Source organism: Aotus nancymaae, unplaced genomic scaffold, assembly GCF_030222135.1.
Source record: "Aotus nancymaae isolate 86718 unplaced genomic scaffold, 86718_ANA_hifiasm-v0.15.2.pri h1tg000041l, whole genome shotgun sequence".
In the NCBI taxonomy this organism is placed as follows: Eukaryota; Metazoa; Chordata; class Mammalia; order Primates; family Aotidae; genus Aotus; species Aotus nancymaae.
In genome coordinates this window covers 43,552,170-43,576,052 of record NW_026988455.1, presented here as the reverse complement: position 1 = coordinate 43,576,052, position 23,883 = coordinate 43,552,170, and the positions used below count along the sequence as shown (strand labels likewise).

At 41.8% G+C, this 23,883-nt stretch overlaps 1 protein-coding gene across 2 annotated transcripts in view; it reads left to right on the top strand.

Moving 5' to 3' along the window:
• The first annotated feature begins 2,742 nt into the window (after nt 1-2,742).
• ENTREP1 (endosomal transmembrane epsin interactor 1) overlaps nt 2,743-23,883 on the top strand; it is a 66,617-nt gene continuing 45,476 nt past the window's right edge. The window contains exons 1-2 of one of the 2 annotated variants that reach the window (XM_012453755.3): nt 2,743-3,236; nt 11,220-11,276. In XM_012453755.3, the coding sequence (XP_012309178.3) occupies nt 2,820-3,236; nt 11,220-11,276 (474 nt within the window). In that variant the 5' untranslated portion in view covers nt 2,743-2,819. Of the gene's footprint in view, nt 3,237-9,120; nt 9,208-11,219; nt 11,277-23,883 lie in introns of those variants that run through there. The other variant, XM_064361676.1, reaches the window with a different exon arrangement.

Below are 23,883 nucleotides of genomic sequence, written 5' to 3'. Positions count from 1 at the left end.
CTGCAATCTCCCCAATTCCCCAGCCCTAAGCAGTGGGTAAGCTATTTTCTGTCTCTACAAATTTCTCCATTCTGGACAACAAATGGAATCATATAATATGTGGTCATTTGTGACTGGCTTTTTCACTTAACATAATGTCTAAAAATTTTTAATTATTATGAATACATAATAGTTGTGCATATTTATGGGGTACATGTGATATTTTGAACCTTAGTATAACGTTTGGAAGGTTTCTACATGTTGTAGCATAGATGAGCACCTCATTCCTCTTTTCCTGACGAATACATTCCATTGGCTGCATAGTCCATGTTTTGTTTATCCATTCATCCAGTTGACTGACACTTGGGTTGCTTCTTCACCCTTTGGCTGTTGTAAATAACGCTGCTATTTGTGTGATTATGTTAATTTCTTTTGGGTATATACCTAGGAGTGAAATTAGTGGGTCAAATAACATCACTACACTTGACTTCTTGAGAAATTTCCAGGCTGTTTTAGAAAGTCTTCGCTTTTTTTTTTTAATTAAGACAAATGGAAATCAATGGCTCTGAATCATCCGATAAGAGCTTAGTTACATACAGCTTGCTCAGGTCTAACTAAAGACTTATTGTAAGCAGTGTTTGGGAGACGCAAAGAATCAAGCTTGTTTACAAAAATCCCAAGCCCAAATACTTGAGCTTTTTATTGGCATAATTTTAAAGGCTGGGGTAGTGTTACATAGATTTGTGTTTATAACCAGAAAAAGAAACTCAGTTATAAATGTGGCCAATAACAACAACAAAAAAATGACTATACAACATCCCTTAATTAGTAGCTTTGTAAAAGGTTAGTCATGTTATGAGTAAAGCCTCTAAGATGATAAAATCATCAATTTCAATTATTTTTGTTATCTGTTTCTGCATGGGGAAAAAGGCTGTAAAAATGTTAAGAATAAAATACTTGGAAATACTTTAAAGTATTTAAGTATAAAATATACACAGAAACAGACACAAATCATAAGCGTAACTCCATGAATTTTCACAAAATGAACCTTATTCACGTAATTAGTACCTACATCAAGAAATAAATAGTCACCAGCACCCCTTGAAACCCGATTTCCAGTCATAATCATGTCCCTCTGCAAGGGCCAGAGGATACCCTGACTTCTAACAGCAACATTCTTAGACACAAATAATACATTTTTAATAGTAAGTTTCAGGTGTCAAGAACTGGCCAATGAAATAGATTTGTTTAGCTGAGAGAATTTCTTAAGACTCAGTCAGACTTACTATATTGCATGGTGTAATACATTGTTAAAAATTAAATACTGTTAAGCTTGTATATAAAATAGAGTATAACCTCAGCTCTAAGAAGCTTTTAATTTAACATCAGCTACAATTTCAGAGCATATACTGTAAGGCATTTTTTGAAAGTGCACGAATCAACAGACTTTAAACACTTATTTTGAAACGCATCTCAGTTTTCCTCCAGAATTTGAATTTATTCACGGGAGCAGCCTCTAAAGGAAGTCCTAGGCACCATTAATGACATGTGCTTTAATAATTTAAGAAGTGTATACTTAAATTTGGGCACATTGATAGTGTATCACATTGTGGGTTAAAGTAACAAGCAATATACAGCTTCCACAAGCAGAGCATAAAAACTGACACACGCTTTTCTTGGTTTATTGGGTAGAAGGATGTTAGTACCCTAACCTTACGATAAGGTAAGCTTTCTAAGACGGTAACTGACTAACTGCAAAGAACACTGCTCTGGTTCTTATCAGGAAAAAAAGTCCATTATAATCATTTTAGGCACGGAACTTTCTACGCATTAGAATTATTCTGAGGTGAAAAGGTATGCTATTAAGAAAATTCATTTTGCAAAGAGGAACAATTTTTTTTTTTTAAGCGCTAAAGATTTCTCATAAATTAGCAAAGTAGCTTAGGATTCTATTAGGGTATTTCCTCTGAAGTTTGGGGGTTCTGTGTTCTACCAGGTGATGCCTAATAGATGCCTGATATAGCTCATGAGTCAATTAGAGGACAGAGAGTAGTGACCCTTGCCATGCGCTCCAGGCTGCCCCGGGTACTTTCTTTACGGATGCTGGATGCTTCCAAGGTAACCCAGTCCTTTCGTTCCCGCTCCTACCGAGGTGCCGGGAAAGCACCTCGCGCCTATGCGGGCCAGGCAAGTCCTGCGCCCTGCGAGCGGTGACGGAGCTCGGCGTCGTCCTTCCCGAAGTCCTTGGCTTACGCCTCTTCCCGTCGAGTCGCCCCCAAAGTCCCTCCTCCAGACATCCCCTTCCTTTTGGGGGCAAAAGTTTAAGGGCTGGCTCCCTTCTCATTAAAGTGCGCCGGGATCTCTGTCGTGGCTGGACCTGGACCGTAAAGGGGCGCTTCGCCTGCTCTTCTCTAGTCCCAGCTCGGCGGGTGGGGACACACGCTGACACTGCCGGTGGCCGGCGCTGACGCGTCCTGGCTGTGGGGTGCCTCCTAGCTTGAGGGACTTACTTAAATATTTGGGGCAGGGCACCCTCCCAGGACCCCAGGAAGCCGGCGCAGGTTCGGCGGGGCCCCGGCGCAGCGCGAGCACGGGGTGCGCGTGGGTGCGAGGGAGGGTGCGCCCAGGGCCAGCGGGAGGCGGACCCGCCAGGCGGCAGGTGGGTGCGGCCGGCTGGAGCCAGGGCAGCGCGGCGGCGGCAGCAAGTGGTTGGGCCGTGCGCATTTCCTTCCCTCCCCCTCGGCCTCGGAGCCCGCCCGCGGCGCCCAGTGCGCGGCGCCCTCGGCTCCGCTCCGCGTCCCCTCTCAGCCGCCGCCGGCCGCTCCCTTCCCCGTCCGTCCATGTCCCTGCCCGTGGTGCTCCCGGGCTCCTGCTGCCCCGTGGCTGGGCTTTCGGGCGGGCCGCAGGCCGGGGGCCCGGGAGCCGCCGCCGCCGCCGCCCAGGAGCCGCCGCTGCCCCCGCTGCGGCCACGCTGGCCCCGGGGCGCGCTGCAGCCCCCGGCGCGGCCTCGCTGCGCGGCCGCCGCTGCCGCCGGCGTGCTGACCGCGCCGCCCGCGCTCTCCTCCCGCCGGGCAGCCGCCGCCTCTGCCGCCGCCGCCGCCCCGGGCTCCGCGCTCCTGCCCGCCCGCCCGCTGCTATCGCTCGGGCTGCTGCAGCTGATCCTGGGCTGCTGCATGGTGGCGCTCAGCTTCGGGGCGCTGTCGCTGAGCAGCTCTCCGCAGGTGAAGAACTCGTGCCCGTTCTGGGCCGGCTCCTCGGTGAGTACTGCGCGCGCGCGCCGCTCGCCGGCCCACGGGGATAGGGGGCTCCGGTCGATCCCCTCCACTGCCGCTTAGTTGTCAACTGGGGGAGCCTCACGTTACCTGAAGTTTTTGGAAGCTGGAGAAAGATGTTCCGCCACAGTCGAGTTCAGGGGTGAATTGGGTTGCACCTGGGTAGTGTCTGTGGCGCGCAGGCTAAAGGATTTTAGTGTCCCTGTCAAGCTAATAGAATTAAACAAAGACCCAGCTTTTTGGGAGATTGAAAGGCCAGGGTGTGGGTGGCAGGAAAGTGGGAGGAAAATGATTAAACTTCTTTTGGTCATTGAGTAATTACTGCACTGACAACATCTGTGCTGGGAGGTCAGGGATTTTGATCATTTTTGTCCACTGATGTATCAAGAATGCCTGGCACATAGTAGGTGTATTTGTGGGATGGGACAGGTTGACTGGGGCACATCGCTTGTTTTATTCTGCATTAAGACACACGCACTTGTGAAATGTGTAGGGTGGCTCGACCCCCAGACAAATTCAGGAGGTAATGAGAGGGTGTGTGTGAACTGGCGCTTGTACCTGGTCATTAAAGGAGGGCCTTAACCCTAGTGGGTTCCTGGAGCCATGCAGGCTGCTGTGCAGAATTCAGTTTGTGAGAACCGGGACCTGTCATTAAGGATGAGCTGGCCAAAGCTCCTGGAGCGCCTGGCAGCTAGCTAGAGAGATGTCTGCTCTCCAGGACCCACTCCTCCCTCCTCCAACCAGGAACGCTGAGCCTGGGGCCGAAGAGTGCCCAACTTCAGAGAAAAGCTGCTGCCAGCCAGTATCTATGGACACCGGGTGGCCACTCCCCCCTGCCTCCTAACAATCACAACTTCCAAGGCATCCAACCCCTTGAAGTTCGCTGAGTGTGGAGAGACTTGGAAACACGTCCTTGTGGCATGTATGTGGAAGATGAGCACAGCAAAGTCAATAACCTTTGTTTATATATCTTTTTTAAAAAATTTATTTGTTTTTTGTTTTTAAGGGACAGGATTTCCCCATGTTGCCGAGGCTATTTTCCATCTCCAAGTGATCCTCCTGCCTCGGCCTCCCAAAGTGTGGGGATTATAGATGTGAGCCACCACACCAGACTGCAAAGAGCCTTTCTATGAACTCACTATGTAAATCTGAAAGTCTGGCAATGCTGGTAGTTTTTAGTTTTCATAAGATCTGTAATCAGTGCATGTCCTGAATGGTAAGAACTGCTTTTACAGTTCCACACATACCCCAATTCAAGACCAAATTAAAAAAAGGATTCGAAGAACTCATTGAACCCAAAGTAATTGTTTGAATAAAAACACTAAAAACATTAGGTCCCTTGAGACTTGCCTGAAGTTGTATACTTCATCCAGTGCCAATTTGCTTTCCTTCTGAAATACTTTCATATTGAATGATCTTATTGAGGTACATGCTGTGCTGTGGTGAGCAAAGGCCACAATTGGCGTCTCATGTAGAAAAAAAATCCCACCCTGGTGGCCCTGCCTGTGGGCCCTGCCACTGGCCTCTTTGAGTGTCCTGGGAAACTCCAGAAGGATGGATATTCCAGACAGGTTAGGAACTAGACCCATTATGCTACTTACTGTGCTTGTCTGACTAAATCCAGCCAAATGGTGGATGCATTTCATTTCTCTAAATACTATGGGCCAGTAATAATCTTGCATATATTTTAAGGATTTTGCTCTTTATAAAATCATACTCTATTGTCTTCTCAAACATAGCTTTTTTCGTCTTCTCAAATTAAAGGCTGAAATCAGTTTACTGTTGTGAATCATTTCAGAGGTAAATACAGTTAGATATCAGTCAAGCCACAGTTGTATTTGATGAAGTACTGAACCAGAAGGTGAAGGTTAATACTCCCAGTCTGCTGGCTGGGTGTGCCCTTGTCTCCAAGTCTGAGCACACCAGAGCAGAGAAAGAAATCAGTGATATGGAACTGACAAGTTCTCTGCTATGTGTCTTTTCCCCATACTTCCCCATACCCTCCAAACCCGGGTCTATATGCAACTTTGTAACTGTTAGTTATTCCTACTTTTTGTGACTTATTCCTGAGGTTGGCCTCAGAATTTGCAAAGTGACAACGGAAGCAAGAGATACTGTATTTATAGAACAATTAACTAAATACAATTTTAAGACGATGGCATTAGGCACCGTGACTCTCTTGGTGCTTTAGGAAAAAAAAGCCTTGTGTCACATGGTTTGAATTTATGTATGCGACAGAGTTTTTTTTTTTTTTTAAACCTCATGTTATGGAAAGTTTACATTTATGCACTATCTGATCTGAATTCATGATCGTCTCTGAGTCCATGATTCTTCCAAGATTCACTTTCATATAAAGAGACAGACATTGGTAAACTTTAGGGTGAACTTTTTTAAAAAAAATTGCAGTGACTAAACATAATGAAAAATCAATGGATCAAAGAAAAAAACGAACATAAAGGTTATGGTTACTACCAGTTAAATGATAGTAAATATTTTTTATTATACTAATCAAATACTACTTTAGTGTTTAAGGGATATTTAAAATAGAATTTTTGGGATGAGTTTATTGGCTTCTTTGGTCCTTCATTTTGCATATCGGCAGAGTCGCATTTATAAGTTCTGTGCCTCTCGGCCTTGGTTACTCACCTGTAAAATGGGTGGGATGCTTCTTCTTCAAGACTGATTTTGTGAGGGTATAACTCGAGTATATATAAGAGAGTGCATCACTGCTGGACCCGAGCACCAGACCTGGCATACACGGGAACCTCTATCAGTGGTTTTTAAACGTTGGGGTAATATTTAATCAACGTAAAGTGAATAGGCTAGTATTTTTGTAGGACATTATAGTTATTATCATGTTTTCATTAGAAATGTTAAGTTGCCCAGTTTCTCAATTTGTTTTTTTATTTTAATGAGCTATGCTAGACAGATAGGGAAAACACACACACACACACACACACACACACACATACACATACACATACACATACATTTTTTTTTTAATTGCCAGCGTAAGAGCTATAGGGCAGTGTAGGTTGTTGAGAAGTTTGACAAATTATTTTCTGCTTATTTACTAAGTAACATGGGGCATTTACAACAAGGCTCTTTTATAATCTCTGTGTTTATGTGCAGCAGCTTTTGATACATGATTCAGAACATTTTTGCTCTAACACATGTTAATGGATTAGCAAAGGGAAATAGGGCAGTAGAATTATAAGCTTCTGATCTTAACGATTTGATTTTTACATTGGAAAGTGAAAGCACATTAACCATTTATGGTGGGTAACAATGACTCTCCCCTGGGGTATCTCAGAGTCTTTCTTTGCAGTATCAGAAAAAAGGAAAGGCCTCTGCTTTTTCCTGTAAGCTGCAAGAAATGGGTTATAAGTGAGTGTAACAAAAATTGTAATAAATCTCATTATAATAATATAGAGATTGTTTGATGTTGGAAAATAGGTTCTTACCTGTTCATTCAGGGCAAGTTCCATCTTGTGCTGGATGGAAGGTATGCTGATGGAGTTGCTTTTCGTTACTGCTGTACTTTTTTAGGAAGCACAGGGGATGAAAAATCTGTTTAGGCTTACATAGTCATCTTCGAGCAAGGTCATCTCCTGCTTCTAGGCTCCATTCATTCATTCACTCATTGACTCCTGTCATAACTAAGTGAGTGCCTTCTGGGAGCACTTTGGTGGTGTGTTAGTGAGGACGCACAGGTCCAAGACCGTTAAACATAATAGCATTGTGGCAAAATGGGAGCCATGAAAGGACGTTGTTAAGGGGCCTTCTTGACTCCTTCCTGAGGGAGCTCCAGCTACTGCTGCCACTGAGGGACGTGGAAGCATCGAATACTCTGCCTCCTCCTCTTCTTTTCCCAACCCCTTTCCCCATCCATGAATTCTACCTCCCCTTCAGATGAAATGTAAGCATCATTCCTTAAGTCTTAAGCTCTTAAAAAGTGTATCCCCAACTGCAGCACCTCTGTCCCCATTACCATTCCAGAGGCTTCTAACCATCCAGACCTACTTCCTCTATTTGCCTTTCTCCCCATCACCACTCACAGGGTTCCCCAAGTACCTCAAGGCTTCATTGGGCTTGAAGAGAGGGAGAAGCTGAATAAAAGTAGGTGTGTGCCTTTGTTGCGGGGTTCAGGAATGAAAAGCTGCAAATACAGCTCCAGCCTGGAGCTGGAATGTAGTTTCTCAAAACATTATAAACAGCGGTGGCTTACAAGAATCCTATTGGGATTTAAGTTGAATATGTGCTGAGTCTATAAAGCAATTTAAATGGAAATGACCTTCTTAGTTTGTCTTCAATCCATAGACTTGATATGTACCTTGGCTTACTTGGCTATTCATTTAATATTGTGCAATAAACTTTGTATTTCTCCCCACTGAGGCCTTAAAGATGTTTCTCATTTGTCATATACATTTTGTACATACTTTTAAAATTACGTTTTCTATAGTTTGTTGTTACCATATGCAAACAAAATACCACCCCTCCAAAGGAAGAAATAAATAGTTCTTTGGTTGTTTCAGAGATACCTCATTTGAAATGACAGTTGAATCTGTCATGATCTATTAAAAAGATAGAAATCTATTAAAAAGATAGAAATACCTTTCAACTCAGAAACTTCACTCATCGGACTTTTTTCTGCTGAAATAAAAGAACCTGTTTTTAAAGATATATGTTCATAGATGTTTACTGCAGCATTGTGAGAGCAAAAAACTAGAAATAGAATGAATGCCCATGAATATAGAAATGATTGAATACATTAAGTACAGCCACACAGTGGAATGTTATGTATCCATTAAAGTGAAATGAATTACAGCTACTCAATGGACATGAAGAGGTTTCTATGAAGTATTTATTGAGAGAGAAAAGGAAGAGGCAGGGAAAGTGTATCTTTTATGATTTTTTTTTGAAAAATCACATCCTATAAGTGTATATATATACAAGTAGACATATGTGTATAGTAATAAGAATTTAGAGAAAAATACATCATTTGTAAAATCTGTACACATGCTAGATTGTTAACATGGAGGAGGGTGGGGTGATGTGGCTAGGTAGGGGAGATAGGAAGAATAGTTTAGGCATATCTCTATCTCTATTTTATGGGCTTTTATGGCCCGGGCTGGACACTTCCTTTTAATAATATTGTTTTTTTTGTTGTTGTTTGTTTGTTTTTGAGATGAAGTCTTGCTCTGTCACCCAGGCTGGAGTGCAGTGGCATGATCTCGGCTCGCTGCAACCTCCACCTCCTGGGCTCAAGCGATTCTTTTGCCTCAGCCTCCTGAGCAGCTGGGATTACAGGTGTGCGCCACCACGTGTAGCTCATTTTTGTATTTTTAGTAGAGATGGGGTCTCACCATGTTGGCCAGGCTGGTCTCAAACTCCTGACCACCGCGCCCAGTCAATAATATTGTTTTAATGGAAAAAATATATTCCAGAAAGCTGAACCACAGTGTTCTGTATTAATGGAGACCAGTAGCATTAATGTTAAACACTAACTAATAATTCAAATAATATTTTTTACTGAATTGGGAGATTCGTGTTTCACTTAAGTGCATTCAAAGATTAAGTTATGTTTTCACAAAACAGCTTGTATTTCCTCAGCTAAGTCCAGTAGGCACCAGAGTGGGCATGTGGGACACACACACACATGCACATACATGTGCACACACATGCAAGCACAGGCACATGCACACACATACCCAAGCACACATGCCTGCGCCCTGGGGCACAGATTTCTGAGGAATTACTGTCATCACTATAAGGTAAGTCTTTTGAGCTAGAAGAGACTGAGAAATGGCTTCCTTTTCCCTTGCAGCATTTCTAAGGAAATGAGTGAGGACCCGACAAGTAAAATGACTTGGCCGAGGTCTCATAGTTAAGTCTTTAGAAGCTGAGTCGGAGCCTGGAACCCAGGATCTCACGGATTCCAGTCCCAATTTGTAAAGTGAGTGTAACTTACACACTCTGAGCCACACATGCCCTGCCCTGTGTCTCCAGGCAAAAATTGTTTAGGGTAAGGAAATATCCTATTGGATTTTAAAGGGATTGCAAGGTTATAGTGCCTGGTAGGCAGGCAGGTAGTGGTACCTTTAGACATAGATGGCACACGGAGAAATTGCCACCTATCTGCCTGTACATGGTTTTTGATTCTTGATATAAGAGGGTAGACTTGTCCTCTGCTGGTCTGATGGTGCAGAATAATTACTCTCAGCTAGTGAGAATGGAGAATATTGCAAGCAGGCCTGTGTTTTGAATTTGAAGGGACACTGTCCAATCCTTACTGATTCATAGTTGATAAACAGTGATTATAAATTGAAGGATTTGAGCGATTTGAATAAGCATAATGTGCTTGTAGAGGAAAACCCTCATAGCTGCATCTAGCAGACACACTTTATTATACAAAGCTGAAACTGCTCAAGTGGCATCAGCATATCCCAGGCTGAAATATCACTTTAATCATCCTTTCTCAATTGTTTATCAAACTGTGTTATCCAGAAGGCTGACCTTGGTTTCCAGTTATGTTTTTTTTAAAATACTGGCCTCCTTTCCCTTCCCTTCCTCCCTCCCTTCCTTCCTTCTTCCTCCCTCCCAGGCTGGAGTGCAGTGGCACAATCTCAGCTCACTGCAACCTCTGCCTCCTGGGTTCAAGCAATTTTTATGCCTCAGCCTCCTAAGTAGCGTCATCATGCCTGGCTAACTTTTTGTATTTCAGTGGAGACAGGGTTTCACCATGTTGCCCAAGCTGGTCTTGAACTTCTGAGCTCAGGCCGTCTGCCCGCCTTGGCCTCCCAAAGTGCTAGGATTACAGGTGTGAGCCACTGTGCTCAGCCTGGTTTTTCCTTATTGAGATTTTCTAGCTCGTTTTTAATTGAAGTGTCATTTTGCAACATGAGCTCCTTCTCACAGTAGTTCCCCCCACTTTGTGGAATAAAGGCTCTAGAACATATATATTAATTGCCAACAAGTAGGACGCAATTCTGGGAACTAGGACTTTAGAACCACAAGACAGAAATTCACAGTTAGTAGGTAATACAAATACAAATTCCTAAGTTATTACAATAGAGTTTTTGGAAAAAATAAAGTATGTGCAGACGGCTTCCACGAGTGTGGAGTGGTGGAATCAGTGAGGGCTTCTCAGAGCAAGTGACTGTGAAATGGAGCCTTGCAGGATGGGTAAAAGTTCTCAGGCAGCTGGGAGGGAAGCTGGGAGGACAGAACACTTCAGCAAAGAGAAAGAAGCAAATAGCCCGGGAATGCCTGGAGCCTGGCTGCCTGAGGGAGGGCAGGTGTACTTTGAAGGAAGGTATGTCGTGGAGAGGCTGGGGTATGTAAAAACCAGGCTTGAGAGTGGGCAAGAGAAGATCCTGAAAGGCCTTGTTTCCCATTTTGAAGACTTTACCTGTCCTGTAAGGGATGGGTACCTGATGAAGGGAAAGATGCCACCAGACATGCATCTTATGAAGCTGACCCTGGCAGCAGACTGGGTGCTGCTGGAACAGAAATAGTGATTCCTCACTCACCAGAAGGAGAGGCTAATTTCTGATTGTGTGTTCTTAATTGACATTAAGGAAAAACATGCCAGATGTGGTGGCATGTGCCTGTAGTCCTAGCTACTGAAGAGGCAGAGGCGGGAGGATCACCTGAGCCCAGGAAGTCAAGGCTGCAGTGAGCCATGATAGCGCCATTGCACTCCAGCCTGGGCGACAGGCAAGACCCTGTCTCTAAAAATAAAACAAAACAAAATTATGCAAAGTCAATAAAAAAGCTTCGAGGGCGTGGAAGTAAAAGTCCAAAGTGGTCTGCTGAGGTGAACCCTGTAATTGAGCAGGAATATTAAATATTTGATTTAGAATGCTTTGAAATTTCAGTATCTTTAAAAATATGTGCTTTTGAGACTGAGGATTTGTTTATTGGATTTGGTCCATTTGCTGTATTTATGATGGTTTATCATTACAGGTGATACTCTCTGGAATCATAGGATTAACAACTTGGAAAAGGCCTATGATACTCCTGGTATGTACCCACCTTACACATTGCTGCCCTTTATAAAATGTGCTGTGTGTAAAGTCTGTCCAGATAAACCATTGAAGAAATACTTAAGCTCCCTTGTTCATTAAAAAAATAAGTTAACAGTAGTCAACAGTAGATAATATTAGAAGTCAGGTATCTTATAACGAGTAAGTAAGAGAATTTTTGCTGGTTTTCTGATTCACTTTAAGCTCCTTAAGTACCCAGTGCTATACAAGTGTCTTTAGTTCCAGCGTTAAACTAATCCTAAAGATAGAATTTTTTTAAAAACTGCTTACTATGGGCAGTTTTAAATATACATAATAGTGGAGGGAATAATATCATGAACTCCCTGTACCCATTGCCCAGGTGCCATAATGATTAACTTCCAGCCAGTCTTTACAGCTATACCACCCATTTCCTCTCTCTCTTTCTCTCTTTCTCTCTCTCTCTCTCTCTATATATATATATATATGTACACACATATATATATGTATGTATCTATCTTTTTTTTTGAGAAGGAGTCTTGCACTGTCACCTGGACTGGAGTGCAGTGGCATGATCTCGGCTCACTGTAACCTCTACCTCCTGGTTTCAAGTAATTCTCCTGCTTCAGCCTTCCAGGCACCTGCCACCACACCCAGCTAACTTGTTGTATTTTTAGTAGAGATGGGGTTTCACTATGTTGACCAAGCTGGTCTCAAACTCCTGACCTCAGGTGATCTGCTGGTCTGGGCCTCCCAAAATGTTGTGATTATAGGCGTGAGCCACCGTGCCTGGCTGTTGTTCTTTTTTTTTTTTTTTTTTTTTTTTGACACAGTCTTACCTTGTTGCCCAGGCTGGAGTGCAGTGGCACTTTCTCAGCTTACTGCAACCTCCGTCTCCCAGGTTCAAGCAATTGTCATGCCTCAGCCTCTTGAGTAGCTGGAATTAAGGTATGCACCACCATGCTAGTTAATTTTTGTATTTGTCGTAGAAATGGGGTTTCACCAGCTTGGCCAGACTGTTCTCAAACTCCTGACCTCAAGTGATCCGCCTGCTTCTACCTCCCAGAGTGTTGAGATTACAGGTGTGATCCACTGCTCTCAGCCTCCTCCATATTCTTTTGAAGTAGATCTCTCATATAAACCATGAATATGTGACTTTTTATTGTTATAATGTTTGAGTTGAACAACCTCAGAATTTTGTTGCATAGATTTACTATAGTGTCTCTTTACCACATAAATATTATATTTTCTTGGTAATATAGACATATACTGGTGATTTTATCTTTTTTGTTATTGAGGTAAAATTTATATAACAAAATGAATCATTTTAAAGTATACAGTTCAGTGGCATTTTTAGAACATTTCCAATGTTCATCCTTTGTTTTTTTTTTTTGCTATGTCATTTTGATTCAGGGACTGTAAACTTATCATTTACAGTTTTAAATGATACATTTAAACTTGTCATTTAAAGTGAATCAAAATAGACAATGCTAATGGAGTTTCCAACTTTCAAGGATAAAATAGAGGGTCTAGGAAATGCGATTTGAATTGCGGTCTACTTAAAATTGTTTCTATATAATATCTCTTATTTGTCTCATCTGTCTTGAAATGGAGTTAAAAATTTTCTGAAGCCATTTTGTATATATGCTTAATAGTTCATCTTAAACAGATCATTGTATGGTAGGCAGTGGGCAATCAATACAAAACTCCTTCAATTCTTTAAGTACAAAGAGAGGAAGCACATTGCAGAATCTCTGTGTGTCAGAATAATTAATGGATCCCAATTCTGTGTCGATGGTCTTGAAAAGCTAACCTGCAGCAGTTTTAGGCCCACAAGATGACACATGCAACATTTTACAACTCCATCAATGATTGTATTTCATGAAATTCCTTTAATAATTTTGGAAAGAATAAATGATAAACATAGCATTTTAATATATTAAACTGCAGGATGAGAGAAAATGAGACTTTGGGTGAGTTTTGTAGCCTGTGTTATAAGTGGCTGAAATGTGTTTCACGACGATTCGCTAGGTTTACAGTCTCTGTGAAAAATTGTGGTTGGTGTTTAGTGTTTATACTAATATTTGGTAACAGGAATCTCGTTTGTTCCATTGGGTCAATATTAAAATGTTCAGTGATACAAATCTCCAATATTTAAATTGAATTAAAAGAAGAAAATCTTCAGTGGCATTTGTACTTTGAAAATTCCAAATGATAAAGAGAGTATAAGTGTGTTCTGGATAGATTCAAGACAGTGTACCTATTAAGGCATTTGTTTCTTTGACATTCTGTCTTAAAAGTTGTCTTACATATTTATTATGTAAGCTGAAGCAGCCTTAAATGAAAATGGCCCTCTCCTATTACATTCTTATCCATTTATTTCTCATCTTTGTTAAGTGTATGCACTTTGTCACAAAGTTGTAACCAGTGTGTACATACTATGTCATGCACTGCTTTTTCTGTTTAATATTAAATTAATTAAGTTATTGTCAGGTTTCCATGTATGAGGAGTCTACATGCTTTCATTAAAACTGTAAGCAGGCTTCTGCCTTATTTCTGTACTCCATCATCAGTTTTTACACTATTGTTGGACATTTGAGCGTGTATATTTTGGCTTCTATGAGTTACGTATTTGGAAGGTCATATAGAGATTGGTTTGAAATGTTAATTAGCATCAATTCATAAAGAAGATAATTTGTAGAGATTCTACAATGAAAACTTTCTATCTATTGATAATTGGAGACTTAGTCAATATCCTAAATGAAAAATCCTCAGTTCATATGTATTTTTTATTTTTTTTGAGACAGAGTCTTGCTCTGTTGCCCAGGTTGGAGTGCGGTGGTGCGATCACTTCTCATTGCAGCCTCAAACTCCTAGGCTCAAAGGACCCTCCCAGCTTAGCTTCCTGAGTAGCTGGGACTACAGGCATGTGCCACCACATCCAGCTAATTTTTAAATTTTTCGTAGAGATGGGAGTCTCACAACATTACCCAGGCTGGTCTCGAACTCCTGGGCTCAAGTGCTCTTCCCACCTCAGCTTCCCAAAGTTCTGGGTTTACAGGTGTGAACCACTATGCCTGGCTCACATGAATCTTAATAGTATACCATTATAACTCATGCCAAATGCTTGTGTTATGTTAAAAAATGGAAAAATGCCTGTCAGATATTCCTAGCCCATCCTTTTAAGAGTAGCATAACTGTGTGGAAGCCTCTGAACTTTCCTGAGCCTAGTTTCCTGTTTGGCACAGAGGGAATAATTTAGTAATACCAAGGGAAGCTGTACCATACCCCTCCCTTAATGGATATTTTTTCCCCATTTTTTCACCCAAGCCCCTCTGCCTCAGTTTCCTGAGTTTAGGAAACGTGCCATTGCCTGCTTTTTGGTGGGAGGGCATGCTCCATTAGAGGAGGCAGAGGACCCCATGGGTCTGTGTTCTTGCAGAGCTGGGCTTGGCTGATTAGAGTTCTGCCCTCTTCCCCTTGTCATCCATGCTGTAGGCTCAGGGGCACCATCTGACTTGGGACTTTCATCCCCTAGCTATTCAGATGGGACTTTCATCCCCTAGCTAGTTGCTTGGCTGATGCCTTTTCTTCTGGCTCTCAGCTCAGCTGTCACTTCCTGCAAGAGGCCTTTCCTGACCGCTCTGATTTCAGTGGCTCCTGCCTTGCCCCTGGCCACATCCCAGCACTGAATGATTGGCTTTGCTGTCTGCGATTAGCCTAGGTACCTATTTATATTTGTTGCCTCTCTCCCCCAGATGGCAGTCGGTTCCATGAGGACAAAGCTCTTGTCTTTTTCACACTCTTTAGGGCCAATGTGCTACACATTTGTTGTAGACTGTGGAGTTAATCTGACAGCCAATAAGAAATTTAGGTCCTTGGTCAACTCCCAAAATTTCTTTCATTTTTGTCTTAGATTTCTCTCACTTGCTTTTGTTCTCCAAAATTTTGTACTTATCCCCTTTGAACTTCAAGGCTGTCAGGGAGTATTTTGGTGGTAGAGGTTGGGAGGGGAAGGATGCTCTATTTCAAGGTCCTTTGAAAGCAAGCCGTCCTCATTTTTAGTTGTTCACACCAGTCTAGAACACATGAACATTCCCTTTTGAGAATCGTTTACATTTGGGCTTCCTCTTTTATGGTTGTTACCTTGATGACATCAGGTTTTTTGCTGGTTTGAACAAAGAAGGGTCACTGTGACCTATTTTCTTCAAACTCAAGTTTTCATGGAAACTCAGGGTTGGGAGCCTTCATTTACTGGGTCATGTTTCTTATACTAACATACTCATGTGTTCAGAACAAAAATAATATTGAAAAATAGTTAGTAAACATTTGTAGCTATTTATGACTATGACTAAGAATAAGCTAGGAAGTGTGTATGTATGTGTGTGTATGTGTGTATAGTATTCTAAGTTGTGTGTTTTTCATAAAGAGCTAACATTTTCCATTTTTAAATAATTTTTTTTATTACTTCTAGGTATCATTCCTCTTTCATTCTAAGAAAATGTTCTGTAAGTGTTTAAAAATGATGGACAATGCTAGAAACAGCCTCAAAGATTGTCTTGTCTAGGCACCGCAGTTAGAAAACAGAACTGTCTTAATAAGATATTTTTCTTTGGTGGTACAGGCATTTTTCCTTGGCGGTACATTTAGTAAGAACCACTACTGTGAATGTCCAGCTAGCTCTCTGCTTATGTTTTTGGTTCCTTATGAAGTGGTGACATGAGCGATCATTATTTTTTTTCTTGTCAATTAGATGGGATAGTACAAAGTAAAAATGATAAAGGGACAGCTCCATTCTTTAGCATCAACAATGAAGGTTCTTCCCCAGGGATGTTCTTGGGTCACATGTGGTTTATTCCCAGCTGTGGCTCCTGTTGATTTGCACCCCAGACCAAGAATAGACGAGGATAAATGTATTGGGTGTTTAAAAAAAATGGTCTTTCAGTTTATTTTCTAACTTTAAGAATATAGTATTTACGACAAAACCTCATTACCCAAAGAGACTACAAAGTGGCTTAAGGTATGCTTAATTTTTTTTTTTTTCATCTAAGAATCCATAAGCTGGTAAGATAATTCTGCTCAAAAAGCCATTTGCGGAGCCAGGAACTTTTCATCTTATTGTGTCTTGGAGGGAGAGTCATAGAATACCTAGACATTTTGTCAAAAGAGAGTGAAGAATTACACTCAACAGTTAGAAATAGTTTTAGGCGGATTATGCTGTGAGATAGATTGTGGTCCTTTCTTTCCTGAGGATAAGGAGAGCTGGAGGGGTCGGAATACCCACGTGCAGTTTAGGAATCCATGCATTTACAAAATGAGCTGTGAAGCTCCCTGGCTTTGGTAGTTTCGTTCGTTCAACTACATTTCAATAAATTGAAAAGAACCCTTGTTTGATAGTTCATGAAACCTGGATTTTAATGCTGACATGTTACCACTAATTATCAGGTGACCTTGGGGAAATCTCTTGACTTTTGGTCAACAGATAGTAGATCTTGACCCAAAATCTCTTGCCTTTTATCTTTCACTCAAAAGATCCAGAGGCAGAAATGACCAGGGTAACACAAGGTGTAGTTTTGAGTCTCAGTCCTATCAATTTCAATCAATGAGTGGCCAAGGAAATGATCTAATTTGTACACTCATCTGTACAATGGGAGTACACCCATCCCGCAGGATTGTAATGCACATTGAAACTGAACTGTAAAATAGGATTTAAAGCTATGCAATCACATTAGGAATTTTTTTTTTATCATTCATCAAGAAAATCTCCAAGAGAAGATATGGTCTCTTAATTTTATGTGTCATTAAGTAACAACCCATGGTAGCAAAACGTGCACTTAGGTATTGTCAAGGCATCTTAGGCTGGGTTCAGGCTTCTCTATAATCATAGTATGTTTAGCCTGTTGGCAACAGATCTTTGATTTCTCCCCTTTGATTGCCTTTTCCCAGGAACTGTGCCTTGGGTAAGAGCTTGGGATCCTCAGAAATTGAAAGCAGTCTTGGGTGGTTCATCTATGGGTAGAATCAAGACTTGGGCAGTACCTTGTTTTGCAGACTGACCAAGCCAATTTGGGTATGCTTTAATTAGTGGATTTAGTTTGGTAGCAACAAGTAATTGCCAAAGTTTAGAAGTAACCTTTATGCCAAGTTAATTGTTAAAGTTGATTCTCAGATCAAATTCTGCTATCCATATACTTATTAGCCATCAGACAAAAAAAAAGTTCATGCCCTTTGTTCTGAAGCTTTAAGGATAGAGAGTTGAGATTTGCATCATGCTCACAAAATAGAGTGTGTGAACAATGTTTTTATCTCTCATTTTTGCATTCACTTGTTTTGAATACCACTGTGGATTCCTTGAAAACCTGTTGACTAAGCAAAGCCAAGTTTATAAGACCTACTTCAGTAAGGGAGAGCAGCTCTTTGCCAGTTCTCAGAAAGGATGAGCCAAAAAGAGAATATTTACAGGGTTTTAGAGCCCCTGCTGGATGATTTTTTTTTTTTTTTTTTTTTTTTTTTTTTTTTTTTTTGAGACAGGGTCTCACTCTGTCACCCAGGCTCTGGAGTGAAGTGGCACCATCATGGCTCACTGCAGCCTCGACCTCCCTGGCTCAGGTGATCCTCCCACCCCAGCCTTAGCCTCCTGAGTGGCTGATGTCAAAAAGATAGTTATTAGCTTGGTCAACATCATTAGTCCCTAGGGAAATGAAAATCAAAACCACAATATCAAAACATCATGTAATATACCTTAAATCTAAACAATTAAACACGAGAATCCATTTTTAACATCCATCATGCTAATTAAAAAAGCTAATAATTTCATCAATGGCATCTCATTTCCATATTCACTCTGCTAGTTTAGCAAAATCAGTTGGGTGTTGTTGGGAGATAAAGATAAGGAAAGCAAGCTTTTGGAGTTTGGCCTTTCTCATAAATGCTAGCTGACCACCCTGGAATATGAATTATTGACTATCCTTGGGTGTAGCTTGTATCAACCAATGTGTACATACATAATATCACATTGCCAGTGCTAAAGTACATTATAGACTATTTTGTCTAAATGGCAAAAATCACAATTACTTTTGCACCAACCTAATAGTAGTATGTATGTATTTGGGTTGCTAAAAGGAGCCCTCTGACCAGTCCTGCATCCAGGCTGTTGGAGCCCCACAGACTACAGTGATCAATTTCTGAATATGACTATGAGAAAATTCTCAAATTATGAATGATTTGGGGCAAGAGGGGAGACCATTTTGAATTGGAGGAACATCTTAAAATTCATGTGTTGTCATGAAATTTTGCAGAGTAATGTGTACAGTCTCATCTGTGTGTGTGGTGTGTATGTTAAGCACCAAGTGATCACACGTGTGTTTGTAGTTACATGGCAAATTTCTGGAAAGATATACAAGAAAGTGTTTTCAGTGGGCCCCTCTGTGGAGTGAAATGGGAATGGGAAGGAGGAAGACTTTCTTGCTCTCCGATTTGTATTTGGAGGGCACAATGCTGTATTGTGTGAAGAGGAGACTTTTAGTTTAGTCGTGTTTTTGTTTGATTTATGGCCTCCCTGTACCTGCAGTGTCTGAATTCCCTTTTTGGAGCTGGTGTATCTGCCTTTGTGTGCATCTTGGTGAGTGGCAGGGCCCTGCCTCCAGCGATGAAGCTTCTGAGGGCACATGCTTACATTTCTGAATGCCAGCAGCCAGCCTGTGAGCCCATGACCTCCACCTGCTGGAGCTCTAGCCCAGGACTCTGAATCTGGAGCTGTGGATGCACTGTAGCCCTGGGGCCACTTAGAATTTACTGGGCAAAGGAGGCAGCTGGTGTCCAAGGGTGACAACAAGGGACCTGGTTTACCACGGCATGACCTTGCTAGAAGCTGCAGCTTCCTTGGCTCCTTCCTGGGTTCCTGAGCCTCGTTCCTGTGGATTCTGTGAGCTACCTAATAGTCTTGCAAGAATTTTGTTTTCTTCTTAAATAGCCTGAGTTGGTTTCTCTTGTTCCTAACATAATCGAGAACTCTGAATGTTTTAGACCATGATTTTTCTTCTATGAATATTACTTTTATAATAATTAAAAATAGTTCAAACTAAACATTCATTTTTAAACATTTGGACACTTATAGTAACTCAGTTTAAAAACAAGAAATTCAGTGGGCGTGCAAAGTAGATTGGTGGTGAGCTCAGCACTGGTGGGAGGTGTTGGGTGAAGGAGCGTGGTTGGGGGTGTCAGAGCTTGGTTGCTGGTGGTAGAATTGGGTCTTACGAGCTGTAATCTCTCAATCATGATATAAAAGACTTTTTTTATCTCATTCTTTTGTGAAGAGAAAATAATGATCTCTAAATGGACATTATGTGTTAGCAGGCATTCTGCACATTGATAGAGAGGAAAGAGTATAGATTTGGGTCTGACCCAGATCCCCAGATCTGACCTGGGTCCTATAATTAGTTATATAATTTGGTATAATACTTTACTTCTCTGAGACTGTTTCTAATTTATTTTATATTTATGGTTATATATCTAAATCTGTGGTCTATGTGTCTGTTTATCTATCTGCCTATATCTCAAACACATCACAGTGATATTTTATAATTTAGTAAATGCCTTTTAAGAGGGAAAATATTTTTTATTAAAACAATGGGAGCTCATCAGCCTTCTTACTCTTTTTTTTTATTTAATTTTTATCTTTTGAGACAGAGTCTCACTCTGTCACCCAGACTGTAGTGCAGTGGCACAATCTCGGCTCACTGCAAACTCCTCCTACTGGGTCCAAGAGATTCTCATGCTTCAGCCTCCCGAGTAGCTAGGATTATAGGCGTTCACCACCATACCTGGCTAATTTTTGTATTTTTAGTAGAGATGGAGTTTCACCATCTTGGCCAGGCTGATTTTGAACTCCTGACTTCAAGTGATTCACCTGCCTCAGTATCCCAAAGTGCTGGGATTACAGGTGTAAGCCACTGCACTCAGCCTACCTTCTTATTCTTATTAAAAATAATTAGACAATTAGACCTCTCTGCATTTATCTTGCACCTAAACCTGACTTACATTCCACACAAATAACTTTCTTTCTTTCTTTTTTTTTTGAGACGGAGTCTTGCTCTGTCACCCAGGCTGGAGTGCAGTGGTGGCGATCTCAGCACACTGCAGGCTCCACCTCCTGGCTTCAAGTGATTCTCCTGTCTCAGCCTCCTGAGTAGCTGGGATTACAGGCACATACCACCACGCCCAGGTAATTTTTATGTTTTTAGTAGAGACGGGGTTTCACCATGTTGGCCAGGCTGGTCTCGAACTCCTGGCCTCGGGTGATTTGCCCACCTAGGCTTCCTTAAGCACTGGGATTACAGACGTGACCCACTGAGCCTGGCCAGAAATAACATGTTAAACACTTTCTGGTTTTAGCATTCGTGGCAGTTGTCTTACCTTGTTAAAAGTGAGGGATTTGCCACACTTATGTTAACCCACTTTCCTCCTTTCTTGTTTTATAAAAAATTATTTTTGTTATTTCTATTGATGACTTTATTGTTGTAGATAATATTATAAGTTTCTATTTCTTAATTTCTCAACTTTGGATAGTATCTTTTGACCCTCTCTTATAGAAGTTAAATAAATTATGACTTTTCTCTACTCTTTCCCTGCCTTCCCAGTTTTTGGTAGTGACATTATTACTTTCATGCTGTCAGTGTTTTAACATATACATTTTGCTCTTAAACTATATTATATCACTCAAACTTTGCCTATAAATTGTTTCTCAGATAATGAAAACCTCCAATGGCATTTATTAGATTGTTTATTTCTAAATTCACCTGAGGACTTGGTATAAGGGATGCCAACATTCCAGTGTGTGTGTTAGACTGTCTAAGCAGGACTTGCAAAGCTGCTCGGTGAAAACCAGTTTTGCAACCCTTAGCTGACCTCCATCTCTCCCAGCTTATAAAAAGATTAGGGATGAAAGAGACAAATCTTTTGGAGAAAGTTACTGAATTGCTGTAGCATTCTGAGTTCTACCTTCTCATGGGGGAAAGGGGAGTGTTTAAAGATAAGCACTGGGAGAATCTGATAGGAATTCTTTGGTGTTTGACTGGACTGTTGCCGGCTAAATTCCTGGGGACACTAAAGGACAGATTGGGGTGCTCCGTGGCCTCAGAGTTAAAGCCCGCAGTTGGAGAATAACTCCATGTTCATAGACCAAGCCCAACATGCCTATACTTCTAGCCGACCAGATGGGCCTCCCAGGGAACAGTAGATGTGGGGTGAGCTCACATCCTGCCCGAGAGAGGCCATAGGGAGTGAGCAGGCCACAGCAGAAGGAGGCTGGGCTTGGACTCCTGTTTGCTCAGGTTAAGGGCTGGAAGCTCAGCAGTAGGGGTCTCTGAGGAGCCAACGGAAGCCCCGTTCCAGAGAGAGTCCCCTGTAAACCCTTGCCAAGTCCCAACATAACAGGCAGGTGAACTCTCCCTGCTCCGTACGTTGTCTACCAGCATGGCTCTGGCCTTCCCCACACTCCCTTCTAACTAAAATGACCCAGCTGTGTTGTAGGGGGAGAAGCAGACCCACAGGAATAAAAGGGAAATAGGGCAGATCGAGGCCATTCCCCTGCCTTCCCATGGCGGGCTTGCTCTCTGCCTCGAGTAATAAGCCTGATGCCAGAGAGAGAAGCTTACATTCAGATGGAGTTCCAAATTTTGACTGGAACACAGGCTTGGACATTTAATTATCGCAATGTTTTGTGACTTGAAGTGACTGGAAGACTTTTTTGTACCTGATGTTGATCAGAGAAGTCGTGGTCCTGGACTCAAATTTCATCTTAAACAGTCAGGAATAAGACGCCCTGCAGAGCGGCCTTGAACAACGTTGCAGCAAGAAAACAAAGTGTTTTTCTGTCGACCTCCATAAGCCTTGCTTGTTCAAGGGATGAGCTACGTTATTTACTGCAACACCGGGAAGAACGACTGATACTAAAGAGAAGGAAATGTAATTCCATGTTATTCAAAGGAAGACTGTTTCCTTTGCCAAGTCAAATGTATTATTTTTTCTTATTCTCTAGTATGTGCCTGGTATCAGGCCACATTCTAGTTTGCTTCAGTTTTGGACCCAGACTTTGATATATATCTTTATATTTTTTCTCGGAGGTTCTAAATGATTCTTCTTGTTCCTTCTTTTTGTTGACAAAAAGGCACCTAATGTCAGAGATCATCTAGCTGCTGCTGCTTTCTGTCTTTCCTTTTTGTTTAAGGAAGGATCTCACTGTCACCCAGGCTGGAGTGCAGTGGTGCACACACAGCTCACTGCAGCCTCAGCCTCCTGGGGTTAAGTGATCCTCCCACCTCAGTACCAAGTAGCTGGGACTACAGGCATGGGCCACCACGCCCAGCTATTTTCTTTTTTTTATTTAATGTTTGTAGAGACAGGGTTTCACCATGTTGCTTAGGCTGGTCTCAAACTCCTGAGCTCAAGTGATCTGCCCGCCTTGGCCTCCTGGAGTGCTGGGATTACAGGTGTGAGCCAGCACACCTGGCCTGCTGCTTTTTTCTTTATTGAGATATAGTTGACATACCAAAAAATTCACACGTTTAAAGTATACAATTCAATGGATTTTTAGCGTATTCCCAGATCTATGCAAACTTTACTACTATCAATTGTGGAATATTTTCATCACCCTCCAAAATAATCTTATACCCATTAGAAGTCACTGTTGATTTCCAGATTAGTAATATTTATAATATTATTATTATTATAATGTTTGCAATAATAACACATAACTGAGATGTAGGTACTAATTGACTAATCACATGAGGTGTTATTAGTGTCCTCATTCTGAGGAAACCAGGGCACAGAGAGGTTAGGTTATTTTTCCCAAGGTCACATAGCTAGAAGTAGCAGAGCTGGGCTGCAGTTCCAGCAGATCTGTCTCTAGAGTCTATGTTCTTACTCACTACCTGGTTCCACAGGAGGCTTGTATGGACAGGAGAGCTAGCTGTCTGGGCAAATTAATAGGCTTCGTTTGAGTGCATGCTTTAGAGAAACAAGCCGATGACCCCCAATATGCCAAAAAGAAGAGAAGACGGTGTGGTGGCTCATGCTTGTAATCCCAGTACTTTGGAAGGTTGGGGTGGGAGGATCACTTGGGGCCAGGACTTTGAAACCAGCCTGGGCAAAAGAGCTTGACCCTCACCTCTACAAAAACTTAAACAATTAGCTGGACATAGTGACACATGCCTGTAGTTCAGGCTACTTAGGAGGCTGAGGCAGGAGGATCACATGAGCCCAGGAGACTGAGGCTGCAGTGAGCCATGATCGCACCACTATAGTCCAGTCTGGGTGACAGAATGAGACCCTGCCTCTAAGAAAAATAAAAGTGAAAATAAAAAAGAAGATGACAAGACACCAGGACCCCTGTACTCCAAGGCAGATTATTTCACTTTCTCAGAATGAAGTTCACGAGTACTTGCTGGTGGACAGATGCTTGTCCTCTCTGTTACTTCTGCACGTTTGAAAGTCTCTTCAATAGTTTTTCAATGTTTTGTTATGAAAATTCTCAACAGAAAAGTTGAGCAAATAGCACAATAAACCCTCATATGCCCTTCACTTGAATTCCAAAGCCATTAATATTTTACCACATTTGCTATGTCTCT